The sequence below is a fragment of the Pristis pectinata genome, chromosome 1, assembly GCF_009764475.1.
Source record: "Pristis pectinata isolate sPriPec2 chromosome 1, sPriPec2.1.pri, whole genome shotgun sequence".
In the NCBI taxonomy this organism is placed as follows: domain Eukaryota; kingdom Metazoa; phylum Chordata; class Chondrichthyes; order Rhinopristiformes; family Pristidae; genus Pristis; species Pristis pectinata.
The window spans coordinates 126521046-126534739 of NC_067405.1; the positions used below are offsets into that span (position 1 = coordinate 126521046).

Consider the following 13694-nt stretch of genomic DNA (forward strand, 5'->3'; position numbering starts at 1 on the left):
CTCTTCTGTGGGTTCTTGGGTAGCTGAGGAAACGAATGTGGAATCTGCTGACATTGTTGAAAATAGGGCAGGATTTGCTTGACAGGGTTAGTGTAAGGGTAATTTAGGAGGAGCTCTGCTCCTTCCTCTGTTTTGTGTGGCTTCTGTGTGCTCCTCTAGAGATTTTATTCTAAGTGCTTCTCTGTTTTGAACTATAACGAGCCAGTGAATCTCATGAATTGATGAGAATGTTTTAAAAAGAATTTGAAAGCAACCTTGAAGCATTTTTAATGCCCCTCAGGTGATCCCTTTGTGACCTAGATCAGAGTGGAGTCTACAATGTGGCTTATTGATTGGATCTGGCAGTTTGCAATTATAGTCACTGCTAGATAGATTGGCCTGGGATAGGATGTTAAAGTTGTTTAAATTATCCTCCCAATGAACTGAAGATTTTGCAGAGACTGCATTCGTGGTACATCACCAATGTTTGGTTTCCGAAGGATACAAGGTGAGGATCCGCAGCTATACAGTAGAAGTGCTGGGTTTTTTTTGCTTTAAACAGTCTGTCCATAGGTGGCTTTAGTCTGGTATACTGAGGGTGACAGTGAATTTCAATGTCTGCCTTGCTGAGAGATCAATCCTGAGATGTGAGGAGTAATCCATTTTTAAGATCTCATCATGTACTTCTGTGAAAGGTGATGTCATTTCAATGGGCACAGGTTGATAGAGGACCTTCTGTTTTACAACTGCTTTGCTCAAGTCCCATTCTCTTGTACATGAGAATAAATAAGTCAATTGTGGCTTAGCGTTTGGCCTCCCAATTGTGCACATGCGCAAGTGAAAAGCACTGTAGCTGGAGTGACCTTGATTCTGGTGAAGAAATTTGAAAAGATTAGTTCCAACTGCAGAAGGAAGTTTTCTAGAGGCAAGGTGCAGTATTTATGAAGGAAGATTTCAAAGGCTTGGAACAATGACACAACCTTGTTTAACTCTGATCTACATTGGGATTGGGATTTTGATTGATTTGTTAGTTAAGATCGGGCTTGCGTGTCATTTTGTAGCAGGCATAGGATGAAAGGCTGAAGGCTAACTTTTGAAGGCAGCTAAATTTCAGAAGGATTCTCCAGTCCTCCTTGGTTGATAGAGTCAAATGTTTGTGTGCAAGGTCAAATGTAGATGCATATAATGGTTGATGCTATCCTCTCCATTTTTTTAAATTGTTTCACAATGAAGAATATGTTCATTGTACTGCTTGATGGATGAGGTGCACTTTGCAATGACTTTACATATGGCAAGCAGCAGAGAGATCCCTTTGTAATTACTGCAGTTAGATTTCTCCTTTCTTGAAGAAACTGAATTTATAATTGTTTGGGGTCCTGTGGCATGTTGTCTCTTCTCAGATGAAGCAATGACGATGTGAATTCATGAGTTCCTCTCTGCCAAGGTTTAGAATTTTACCAGAATATATATTCCAGGTGTCCTGTTTTTCAGTTGGCAAATGGCTTTTTCAATCTTCGTCATCAGTCTGAAGTAGTGAGAAGGCTGGACGAGGTAAATTGTGGAATGGACTCAAAATCAACTGCAATTATGAAAGTCTCATTTGAGGAATTTCAAGGTGTTTTTCCATTGCATCCTGACTGCCTCTTTGTGGTTAATAATGTCCCCTCCATCATTTGTTTTTTGGGTCTTAGATGATCTTGACAGTGCTGAAGAATCCATTCTTTTGTTCTTGTTTGCACTTAGTTGCTGGATCTCTTGTACCTCCACCTACCTATCTTTAGGTGTTTTTTTTTCTCTGTTGGATCTTTGCATTCAAATGTCTGCATTGTCCTTTAGTCACTTTGCACTTGAGCACAGGAGTTTAAGTCTGAAAATATAGATACCACATATTTAAAATCTTTCATGAAATATGTGCCTGCTTCCTAGAATTGGAAACATTTGAGTGACTTATTTGAATAGCTTTATTTTCACAAAAAATACCAGTAGAAACTACTTTTGATATTGTCAGATACTTGGACAATGGAATTTATAATCATTTGGAAAGTATTGCTGATGCTGATCAGTCTCCTTTGTTGCATTTTCTTTTCTGCTTCTTTTCATTATTTTAATGTCTATACTGTATTTACATTTTTTTAATTAATGCTTTTCAGAATCAATATTACAAAAGGAAGCCATTTGGTCCATTATACCTGCTCTGGTTCAGTAAACCATTTTTATTTCCATTCATTGGCATTTTCTCACAACCTTTAGATCATTAAAATACCTCTTCACATTTTTAAGGTAAACAAATAACTGGGTTATTCAGCTCTAGCCTTTTACATCACTTAACCATAATCCTTGATCTGTATTTAAGATTAATTTCTTCAGTAGCTGTGCAAAATAAATAACCTCAAAAACAAACTATAAAATATTTCAATTGATCCAGCTCTTTGGGCATCCAGATTTCCAATATCCTTTAAGTGGGAAAAGTACTTGCTGATTTCACTAGAAATGACCTTGCTCTTATTTTACAGGTATGCCTTCTTGCTGTAAGTTTCCCTCCAAGGAGAATGGTTTCTCAGTATCTATCCTATACAGTCATTATATAATTTTAAATGCCTCAGAGATAACATTTCTGTGCTCAAAATTCAAGGGAGTGTATCAAGTTCAGAGAACACACCTTGCAATTGAATTATTTTAGCCTCTATCAGAGTACTGCTATCTTTAGTTCTGAGGTGTGGTTCGCAGTCTCAGCATTCCAAGTAGGATCTGATCAAAACACTCTACAGGTGAATTAAAACTCCTTTCCTTCAACATTCCAGTTTTGAAATAAAGTCCAGTATGCCAATGTTTTTGTTGGTTGTACATATACATGAGAACACATACCCTTTTGCTCAGTCAGAGAGAGACAGCATGGAAACAGGCCCTTCAGCCCACTGAATCGTGCCAACAATCATCCACCCATTTGCACCAATTTAACTGTAACCAATTTTTATTCTTTCTACATTCTCTCATGAGCTCCCCCAGATTCTCCAACTCACCCACACACTAGGAGCAATTTATAATGGCCAATTAATTGACCAACCTACACATCTTTGGGATATGGGAGGAAACCAGACCACCTGGAGGAAACCATGTGATCACAGGGAGAATGTACAAAATCCATACAGATGGTGCCCAAGGTTAGGATTGAACCTGCATCTCTGGCACTGTGAGGATGCAACTCTGCTCCTCCACAATTTTTAGTGTCTCTAATTAGAGCATATTTTGATTTGTCCCCAAATTCACTGAAACCTCTGAGTTTACTTGCTCACTTTATCCTTTTGTAACTTCAACACGACTTGAAATGCTTTCATTATATGCAGCTAATTTAACTGACATTAATCTGAGATGTATATAGTCTTTTGGTGTCTTGCTTTTTTCTGACTACAAGAGTGGTGTTTATAATGTTACAATCCAAAGGCATAATTGCTAAATCTGGAAAGTTTTGAAAATTGAGTAGTGCATCTGCGATTTCCTCGAGTTGGAACTGTTTTGAGTTTCAGAAATGTAATTTTACTCTTAATAATTTTTTGTGGTCTTTATTGCTTTCACACCTTGTCTAATGTTTTGTACAGAACTAACTGTGGCTATTAATCAAAAAGACAATTAAAATACATCTTTTATAAATCTATCTGAACATTGTATTGCTCATGTTTTTTCATTCAAGGCATGTGGGCTTCATTGGCTAAGCCAACATTTAATTGCCCATCCCTAATTGCCCTTGAAGGTGGTGGTGAGCTGCTGCCTTGAACTGCTGCAGTCCTTGAGGTGCGGGTGTACCTATTTTGTTAGACACATGAGCTGAGTCAGGAAAATTGATGTCTATTATCTATGTACATATTTTTTTTCTACGATTTGTCCTGGGGTACAAAATAATTATTATGTGACTTTGGTTATTGGCCCTCTGGAGACTGGTTCTGGATGTGCAATATCCTGCTTTCACTTGTTTTTTTTGTTTGACCTTCACTTTTCTTTGACAGTTTGCTGCAACAATATTATTACTTCATGTGTGTATTGCTACAAAGAACTTAAACAATTTTGTCTCAGCAACGTACTTACTAGCAATCTGATGCTGTAACAATCTATATCCTCCATACGGAGGCAAATCATGATTGTTGCGGGGCTTTTAACCCTATTTTAGTTTGAATTGTACAGTTAAAATTAGTATAATGGAAGAGGAAGGGGTGTGGTGAAGCATTAGTATTTGGAAAAAGTTGGGTAGCATTGGTGAGGATGATGTAAGCAAGATGGCAAAACAATCTATTTGTTAAGAATTGAAGCAACAGGAAAAGTTAAATTATTTCATATGTATTTCGGGACACCTTATAGTAGAACAGGGATGAGTGTACATTTGCAAGCTCATTGTCTATCAAATAGTCATAACAGGAAAATGCATTAATTGTTTACATAGACTAGATTCGAGAAAAGATAAAAGCAAAGAAGGGAAGGAATTCCAGATGTGTGTGCAAAGGTGTTTTTTCTACCAAATGAGCAAAGCAGCAGCACTAGATCTAATTCAGGGGGATGAAGTTGGACAGAGGAGGAGGCATTCATACAACATTAAAAGATCAAGAAAACTCAGGGTTAAAATACTTAGCTGAAAGGAGGATAACAAGGGATATGGAAAAGACTCTGGCCTAGGTGGAGTGGAATCAAAAATTGGTAGGTAAAACATCAGGTGAACAGGGAAGTTGGTCCAGAAACATGATAAAGACACTTTCTTGAAGGAGGGGGAAAAAAAGGATAAGGAAACAAAGTTCTTGGAATAACTGAGGCTGTAGGTTAAAAAGAGTGAAATGTAGAAAAGCCACCTGGTAGTAAATATCTTAATTATATGTAGACATCACTGACAGAAGCAAAACAAATGTGAAGACATTTCTTGAGGTGGTGACTGTGGTGGAGTAGTGGAAGATTGGAAGTGTTACCTTCAAGTTTTTAAAAGCAAAGTAGCATACATCTAGCAGCTAGAAACCAGTCAGCCTAACATTGCTGCAAACATTCTGAGACATCCATCCAAAACAAATTCATTGGGTATTCAGAAAAGTATGGGTAAATAAAGGAAAGTCAGTGGGGAATTGTTAAAGACAAATAGTGTTTGCTTGATTTTTGAAGTAATGACTCAATGAGAGTAAAGTGGTTTGTTGTTGTTTATGAACTTAATAGGCATTTGACAACATCCAAATAATAAACAGCCAGATTAATGCCTCTTGGTTTAAGGAGACATTGAGAGTATGGACTGAAAATTGGCTATGGAATAAAAAGCAGAGTTGTAAATTGTTTTCCTGGAGCAGAGAGGAGCATGCAGTGGTTATCCCTTACCGGAAGAGTATAGGACAACTGCTCTTTTTTGATATGTATAAATAACCTGGAAGTAATAAATTTAGAAGCAGGTGGTTAGCTGTGTAGTCTTGACTGATAATGCAATGCAGGAAAGTGTACAGTGATGTGTTATTGTTTTCCCATTATCAAATAATGAGTTTTGAATCATATGCAGGAACAGAGACTCTTGGGGATGCATGTACACACTATTTTAAGGGACAAGGATGGAGTTAAAAAGGCAGTTTATAAAAAATTAGGATTCCTTATGCATTGTACAAAAGCGAGGGAGTCCAGCTAAACCTTTTGTAAAACACTGATTTACTGGTCCACTTTATCTATGGATTTTCTCCTAATCCACTTGAAAGAGCCAGGATTTTGTTTTCTAATAAACATATTCTTAGAATCTTAGTTTCTTGTACATTGAATCATCTTTTAAGAATCCAAGCAGCTCAAATTGAAGATTTTTTCCCCACGCTAAATGTCAGACACCAACTTTGAATCTCTATCCAACCTGTACTTTGTGTGAAGAAAGAAGTTCAATGGTTTTGTTTAAGCTCCCTCTAGTGGTGAGGATGGGGATTAGGGAAGTGAAATGTTCCAGCAGAATGCAAGACTTTGAGGTCATAACTCATTTTCTTCTCCCTCCTCTTCCATACCTAATGAACTTTGGTAATCCTGTCTATTTATTAGGTCATTTGAAATTGAACTAAAATAATTTTTGCTACATCATTTCTGAAGCAGAGTTCACAAAGCAGACTTAAAGCTAGGTAGTACCAAATCACCTGTGCTATTAATTCAGACATTTTATGGGTGGAAAGAATTGAATTTGAATTGCAATTAAAACATAAGCATTCAATATTCTTTCAATTAACATGTAATTCAGGTTAAGAAACCTTTGGGAAGCAGGCACATTAATTACTGAACACAATCCCATATTTTGTAGTCAGTGGTGAGCTACCTACTCGCTGCTGACCTATGCACTGTTGCTTTTGCCAGTTGAATGTACCTGCTAGTAAGAATTTCCTTTGCAGTCCATGCTGAAGCCTCAGCAGGAATGGACGATGGGAGTACCAAACAAATACCATCCACAGGACTGCTAGAAAAAGTATTGATGTCTGATAATCAGCTAAGGCATGCCCCCTAGCTGTCAACCCCATCAGAAATACTTCCTGAAATACTCAATATTTAACAGCTTAAACTCTAACTCTGTAAAACTAATGTTTTAAACTAAAGCAATATTTAACTAAACACTATTTATTCAAAAATTCAGCTGCAAAATTGGGCGGAGCAGTAGCAGATGGACTTTAATCCAGACAAGTGTGAGGTAATGCATTTTGGGTTGTCTAATACAGTAAAACAGCAGAGACCTCAGAAACGTTGATTTACAGAGGGACCTTGGTACGTTCATAGCTCCCTGAAAATAGATAGGGTAGTGAAGGCAGTGTTTAACTTGTTTGTCTTCATGGGCAGGAGTATTGAGTACAAGTGCTGGGTCATGTTACAGCTGTACAAGACATTGGTTGGGTCACACTTGGAATATTGTGTGCAGTTCTTGTCATCACACTATAGAAAGTATGTGATAGTGCAAGAAAGAGTACAAAAGAGATTCACCAGGATGTTGCCTGGAATGGAGGGAATTTAGTTAAAAGGAGAGATTGGATAGGCTGGAATTATTCTCACTGGAGTGCAGGAGACTGAGGGGTAATCTTAGCGGTTTATAAAAATAACATAGGGCAGAGAGGTAGATAGTAACAGTCGTTTTCCAAAGGTAAGAGAGTCTAAAGCTAGAGGACGTAGGTTTAAACTGAAAGGGGAAATATTTAAGGAGATCTGAGGGGCAAGTTTTTCCCCCACACAGGTGGTGGTGGGTATATGGAGCTGCTAGAAGAAGTCGTGGAGGCAGGTACATGGATAGGAAAGGAATAGAAGGATATAGGCCAAATGCAGGAAAATGGGATTAGCATAGATAGGCATCTTGGTTGGCGTGAATAGGTCTGGCTGAAGGGCCTACTTCTGTGCCATACTACTCTATATCAAACTGTCTATCATCCCTCTCCAGTCTGACCTCCTGTGAATCTAGACACACAACAGTGTGGATGGCACTTAAATATCCTCGAGTGTTTTGCTAGCCATTTTAGTTTATAGGAACATAAGCAATGGACCACCCAGCACCAGTATGAGCACTAGATTCAGGCACAAAGTCAGAGCCCAATTGATCTGCAAAGTGTGTCTCTTGAAGAGCTTGGTTCTTGCCTGAACTGCTACAACTGTCCTGTGAACTAACTTGTTTTTTTTTGATTGGGGTGTTGCTACCAAGGTCAGCTTGTATTGTCTGTATTGTCCATCCCCATTTGTCCTCGTGAAGGTGGTTGCGAGTTGTAATTTTGGACTGCTGTGATCCTTCTGGTGAAGGATTGATTAGGTGTTATTGGATTTAAACCTGGCAATGATGGAGTATTTTTCCATCATTGGGATGGTATACTTGGAAGGGAACAGGTATTGGTGTTCCCATGTGCCTGCTGTCTTTTTCCCACTTAGCGGCAGAGGCTGCAGGTTTAAGAGGTGCTGGCACAGTAGCCTAGGCGAGTAACTGTGGGAAGATTTTGAGGAGGGATTGAATGTTTAGGGTGGTGGATACAGTGCCAGTCAAGCAGACTGCTTTGTCCTGATAGAGTCCTGCTTTGTCCTTGGTAGAGTGTACAGTCAAGCTACTTGAGTGGTGCTAGAGCTGCATACATCCAGGCAGGTGGTATTTGATGACAGGTCAGTTACTAATTTTAAATCTAAGATTGGTTAACAAAAAAATCCCTTCCCCATTTAGTTACATGGAGTTTGATCACTGCAGATCATTGAATGGCTGAAAGGCTCAAGAGGCAAAATTGCTGACTTTTGCTCCTAAGTTGCTTTGAATTTCAGATAAATGTTAAGCTAATTGTCACTTACATGAAATATCTCCCAAATGGGTTTCTAATGGTTCGTCTTTTAATCTCAATAGAGGTAGTTCCGAGAGACGAAAGGAGAAGTCTCGTAATGCTGCCAGGTGCCGAAGAAGCAAAGAATCAGAGGTCTTCTATGAGTTGGCCCATGAACTGCCACTTCCACACAGTGTCACCTCTCATCTGGACAAAGCCTCTATCATGAGGCTGACTATCAGCTACTTACGCATGAGGAAACTGCTCAATGATCGTAAGCTGTTTGTAGTTCAAACAATTAGTTATTTTAATAAATGCAAATATGGTCTGTTTATTTGTGACTTGCATAAGATGTGAGAACATGAGCCAGATACAAAAAGATCTGTACTGTATTGTCAGAAATTACTTGTTTTTTCTGCAGTGACTAATATGCTGCATGTGTGGAAATGAATGTGATACTTGTTCATTTCTTGATTTAAAAAAAAATGAAGAATTGTAGCCAAATGGGAATTGGTTCATGATATGTGTTTATAAATTCAGAACCCATTCAGGTTTGAATTGAATTATACCCATTAATATAGTAATAAAATACCTTCCAAACATTCTCAACCCCAAGTCCAAAACATAAGAGAAGCAATTTATTTTGTTAATTACATTGTACAGATTTGTACCCCCCCCCCCCCCCCCCCCCCTTAAGTGCTACTGAAATTCCCACTGAAGTGACCATTCTAGTGCAGTCCTTTCTAGCCTCCCTTATTGCATGGAGTTGAGCTTAATCAGAACTTTGTCTCTTTCATAGGTCATTACAAGTCCATTGATCCCTTATCTATTAACATAAATTGCCTTCTATTGAGAAATACATTGAGTTGCCATTTTGGTCCTTAAATCTCTGCATGACCGTCCTTTCTCTGTGGTAGCACCTCCACTTTTATAACCTTAAGCAAAAAAACATTTCAGTACTCCTGTGCATCCTTGATGATCCCTACACCTTTGATGGCCTTGACTTCAGCTTCCTGGGATTCGAATGATAAATCTCAAGGTGCTTTATAAGGACTTTTTACTAAAACGTGCTATACAAGTGCAAGTTGTTTACTATGCAAGTCTTTTTAGAATCCCCCTGTCCTGCTTTGTTAATTGTGCAAGACTCATTAATTATTTGGAATACCGATGAGTGCTGTATTCAGGTGGCTTCTTATGAATGTGTTGTGCAGAGTTTGGTTTCTCTTAAAATGGACATTGAATACTCCATACTACCACTTGGGTAAAGAACAGTGTTCAGCTGGTATTTTGATTTCAAACATCAAAGTGTTTTTACTCTGTACAATATGGTTTCAACATTTGCATCGGAACTGTAGGCTTGTTTCAGGTGTTTAAGCATTCAGCATATGGTGTGATTATAAATGTCTCTTTTGCTCTCAAATCAGCCATTAAGTTTTCAAATTTGAAACTAGTTAAGTGACAGTTGACCAAAGGAATTTACTTGGAACGTGTCTAACATGTACAGGGGATGCCGAGCTGGAAGCTGACTTAGAGAAACAACTCAACAGCTTTTACTTGAAGGCTCTGGAGGGATTCGTCATGGTGTTAACACAGGATGGAGACATGATCTACATGTCTGAGAATGTCAACAAGTGCATGGGACTCACTCAGGTATAGATTATGTTTACTACACGATTACTGTGTAGTTGTGCTGCTATGTACAAAGAAAGGATAACTAAATGGGAGATGTGCTACTATTTTGTAGTAAGACTTGCTTACCTTGGTAGAGTGTACAGTCAAGCCTCTTGAACCTGATTTGTTTTAGGTACAAATACAATGCTGGAAGCATGCAGCATGTCAGGTAGCATCAGTGGGTGGAAAGTCAGGATGCTTGGGTCAAGGGCCCTTCATTCGATTGATTCTGATCCTTGACCCAAATATTGATCGCTTCTCTCCCACTGATGCTGTTTGACCTGTTGTGTGCTTTCAGCATTTTCCATTTCTGTTCCACATTTCCAGCATCTGCAGATTTTTTGCTCCTGATTGTACTGTGGATGTACAGTTTTAAGAATAATAATAGAAAATGGCGCCTTCTCTAATTGTTTTGCTAGTTATTGTTAATCCCCCCCTACTTTTAAAAGCCAAGTTTTAACTTGCCAGATTCTTGACTACCTATAATGATCAATATTTCTATTAAACAGTTTGAACTGATTGGGCACAGTATCTTTGACTTCACTCATCCTTGTGATCATGAAGAGATGCGGGAAATGCTTTCACACAGGCAGGGTAAGAAAACTTTTTTGTATTATTAGTGCTAAGTACACATTGTTAAAGACTTTCCCACAATTGCAACTCGTATTGTACATATGTGCAATTTCCTTTTAAAGACTTTTTTCATACACATTGGAAATAGGAGCAGACCACTTAACCCCTTCAGCCTGTTCTATCGTTCAAAAAGACCGTGGCTAATCTGTTTGTAACTTCTGCTGTCTATTGCTGATTAACACAGTAATCTTTTGAACCTTTACTATCTATTTGTAATTGAGCATTGTCCCATATTGTTGGTTCAAAACAAGGTAACATAAGAGAACCATGTAAATACTCCTAAATTAATTCAGTGTATTTTTAAAAAAAGTAGTCATTGCCATAAGCACATCAATAAAAGAAATTGTACATTAGATTTCCTAGTGTTAAATTGTATAAATTTGTTTTGGCCACAGCAACATGTTGAAGATGCAAGATGTAGCTTAAACTGAAATAAAAATGACCATGCTTATTACTAGTCTGTGATCATTGAGATATATTGTTCTAGGGATATGGGATACTAATTACAAAGTAGGTTGGAGCAGCTCAGGTTCTCCATGGAGCAAAGGATTTAAGGGAGATTTGATAGTAGAATACAAGATTAGATAAGAAAAACTGTCCGTGGTACTAGCCATGGACGTGGATTTAAAATTTTGAGTGACGTGTAGGGGGGGATGCAAGGAAGAACTCTTAACTGCCTGTGAGAGTGCTGGAAGCCAAGATAAATGATATTTCAAAAGGAAACTGGATAGGCACTAGAGGGAAATTTTTTTAAAAACTGAGCTATGTGGTTAGACTATATAACACTGTTCCTTCACTATCACTGAGACAAAATCCTGGAACTCCCTCCCTCACAGCATTGTGGGTATACTCACACCTCAGGGACAGCAGCAGTTCGGTAAGGCAGCTCACCACTGCTATTTCAAGGACAATTAGGGATGGGTAATTATATGCCAGCTGAGACAGAAGCCCACATCCCTTGAATGACTAAAAAACAGGTGAATGGATTGTTCAATGTGGAGTCATTGGCCAAGTGGCCACCACCTGTGCCATAATCATAAAATACTGTTTCTGTTACTGGAACATGTTTTTAACTCTGGTTGTGGTGTCCAAACCCTAGGACTTTCAAAGAAGGGGAAGGATCAGAACACCGAACGCAACTTCTTCCTACGGATGAAATGTACTTTGACGAGTCGGGGCCGTACTGTCAATATTAAATCTGCAACGTGGAAGGTATGAAGTTTAATTCTAATCTCTAGATATTGTTACTTTTCCTGAATGAGCAAGTTTGGACATGCAGCTCCAAATAGCTGACTCCATGGTTTCTCAGAGGACATAAAACTCCAAACGGATGTGGCTATCTTGATGTCTAAAAGACTTCTGACAAAATTTTAAGTTAAATGCTTTCAAATAATACCTGGGGAATAAAGGGTAAATCCTGAGAGATAAGAAACTGATGGAAGGGGGTAGGTACCGGATTCAGAAGCAAGAGTTAGGCTATGTATCTGGATAGAACAGTAATAATGTTTAATGCAGGCAAATACCAATATGTACACAATGGTATTGCAACAGCTGAAAGATGGATCTGAAAAGAATCTGGGATTTTAGACTAGAAGCTAAATAGATCCATTGGAGAGCAATCAACAAAAAGCCAAATGAATAATGAAAAACACTGTAGAATATAATTTTTGGAAGTAAGTAAGTGTCCCTTATTCAGATGCTTCTGAATACAGAGTCCAGTTCTGTTTACCAAGGGAAGTATCCACATGCTGGAGCCAGTGCTGAGTGGATGTTTAACATGAAGTATGAATGAATAACAAACTTTTAAAAAACTTAGACTCAAGTTTGAAAGGGGAAGTTGATGTGATACTTGATGTACACCATTGGGGAGGAGGCAGAACTGAATTTGGGATATTAATGTTATACCATTGAAGTAAAATTGGAGTAGACCAATTCAAACGGGTCATTTAAGATGCTGCTTCCAGTGGGTAATAAACTCTCAAGAAGACTAGTGCTGTTAAAGACCCTGTGATGATCTGAGAAAGTGGATTCTGCAAATGTAGGAAGGCAAATATTAAAAAAAATACTGAATAACTGAGTTAAATATGCTTAAATTGTCAAAATATTTTAAGGACATAAATCTTAGCAACTACCAAATGCTGAGTTGTCTTTTGTAGGTCCTTCATTGCACAGGACACATTCGAGTGTACAAATCCAGTAATGAGCAGACGCACTGTGGTTACAAGGAGCCACCAATGACTTGCCTTGTTTTGATCTGTGAACCTATTCCGCACCCATCCAACATAGAGGTCCCACTGGACAGCAAGACGTTTTTGAGTCGTCATAGTCTGGACATGAAGTTCTCCTATTGTGATGAGAGGCAAGTTAAAAGATGTACTCTAATGACATACTCTAATGTTGAGTTTGAAATTATCAAGGTTTTACTGCATTTGAGTGGATCTGAAGTTTTAAACTAAATCTATGATTCCAATGGTTTATTCTTGTAGATTTTAAGTGGAAAAGGTGGTATGACAACAGGGGGAAAACAAAAAATCATCTCTGGAAGCCTAATTTTGAGCATCATGAAGGTTTAATGCTCAGACATTAATTTACAATCTTGATATCCTAGAGTTTAATTAAATCAGACATTTTAGGGTTTGTAAATGATTTGTTCTAATTGGGACTGAAGAAAGAGGCAGTGTCCTGATATTTAAGTTGATAGTATAGTATTCCTATTCTCAAATATTTGGGCAGGACAATTCAAAATTATTTCAAAATTAACTGGCTGGGATGTCGAAGTGTTGTCTTCAACTCCTTGCTATCAGTTGTTCACCTTGTTGCTGAAGTTGCATAATGTTTGTATTTTAGAATTAATCTTTAGTCGTCTCTTAAATTGCATTAATTGTAGCTAAGACGTTGGGAATTTAAAAATAGATTTCAAAAAGTTAAATATTTATTTCAATAATTTCCGTTGTAGATTATTAGTGAATTTATACATAGGGCTACTTAGCTGCATGTTGCTTATTGTTTGAAATAAACAAGTAGTGTAAAGATATTTGTTCCAAATGAATTCATGTTTGATTTTTTTTTGAAGTTCAGCCCATGAACGGGTTCCAATTCAGTTTGTCTACAAGTCAGAAAATATACAAAAATCAGTCTATGGTTACCATACCTCCACAG

General features: G+C 38.0%; 1 protein-coding gene across 2 annotated transcripts in view; it reads left to right on the forward strand.

Moving 5' to 3' along the window:
* hif1aa (hypoxia inducible factor 1 subunit alpha a) overlaps positions 1-13694 on the forward strand; it is a 42862-nt gene that overhangs the window by 14668 nt on the left and 14500 nt on the right. For both annotated transcript variants that reach the window (XM_052017259.1, XM_052017251.1), the window contains exons 2-6: positions 8315-8505; positions 9736-9881; positions 10412-10496; positions 11635-11747; positions 12692-12894. In XM_052017259.1, coding sequence (XP_051873219.1) covers positions 8315-8505; positions 9736-9881; positions 10412-10496; positions 11635-11747; positions 12692-12894 — 738 coding nt within the window. The remainder of the gene's footprint in view (positions 1-8314; positions 8506-9735; positions 9882-10411; positions 10497-11634; positions 11748-12691; positions 12895-13694) is intronic.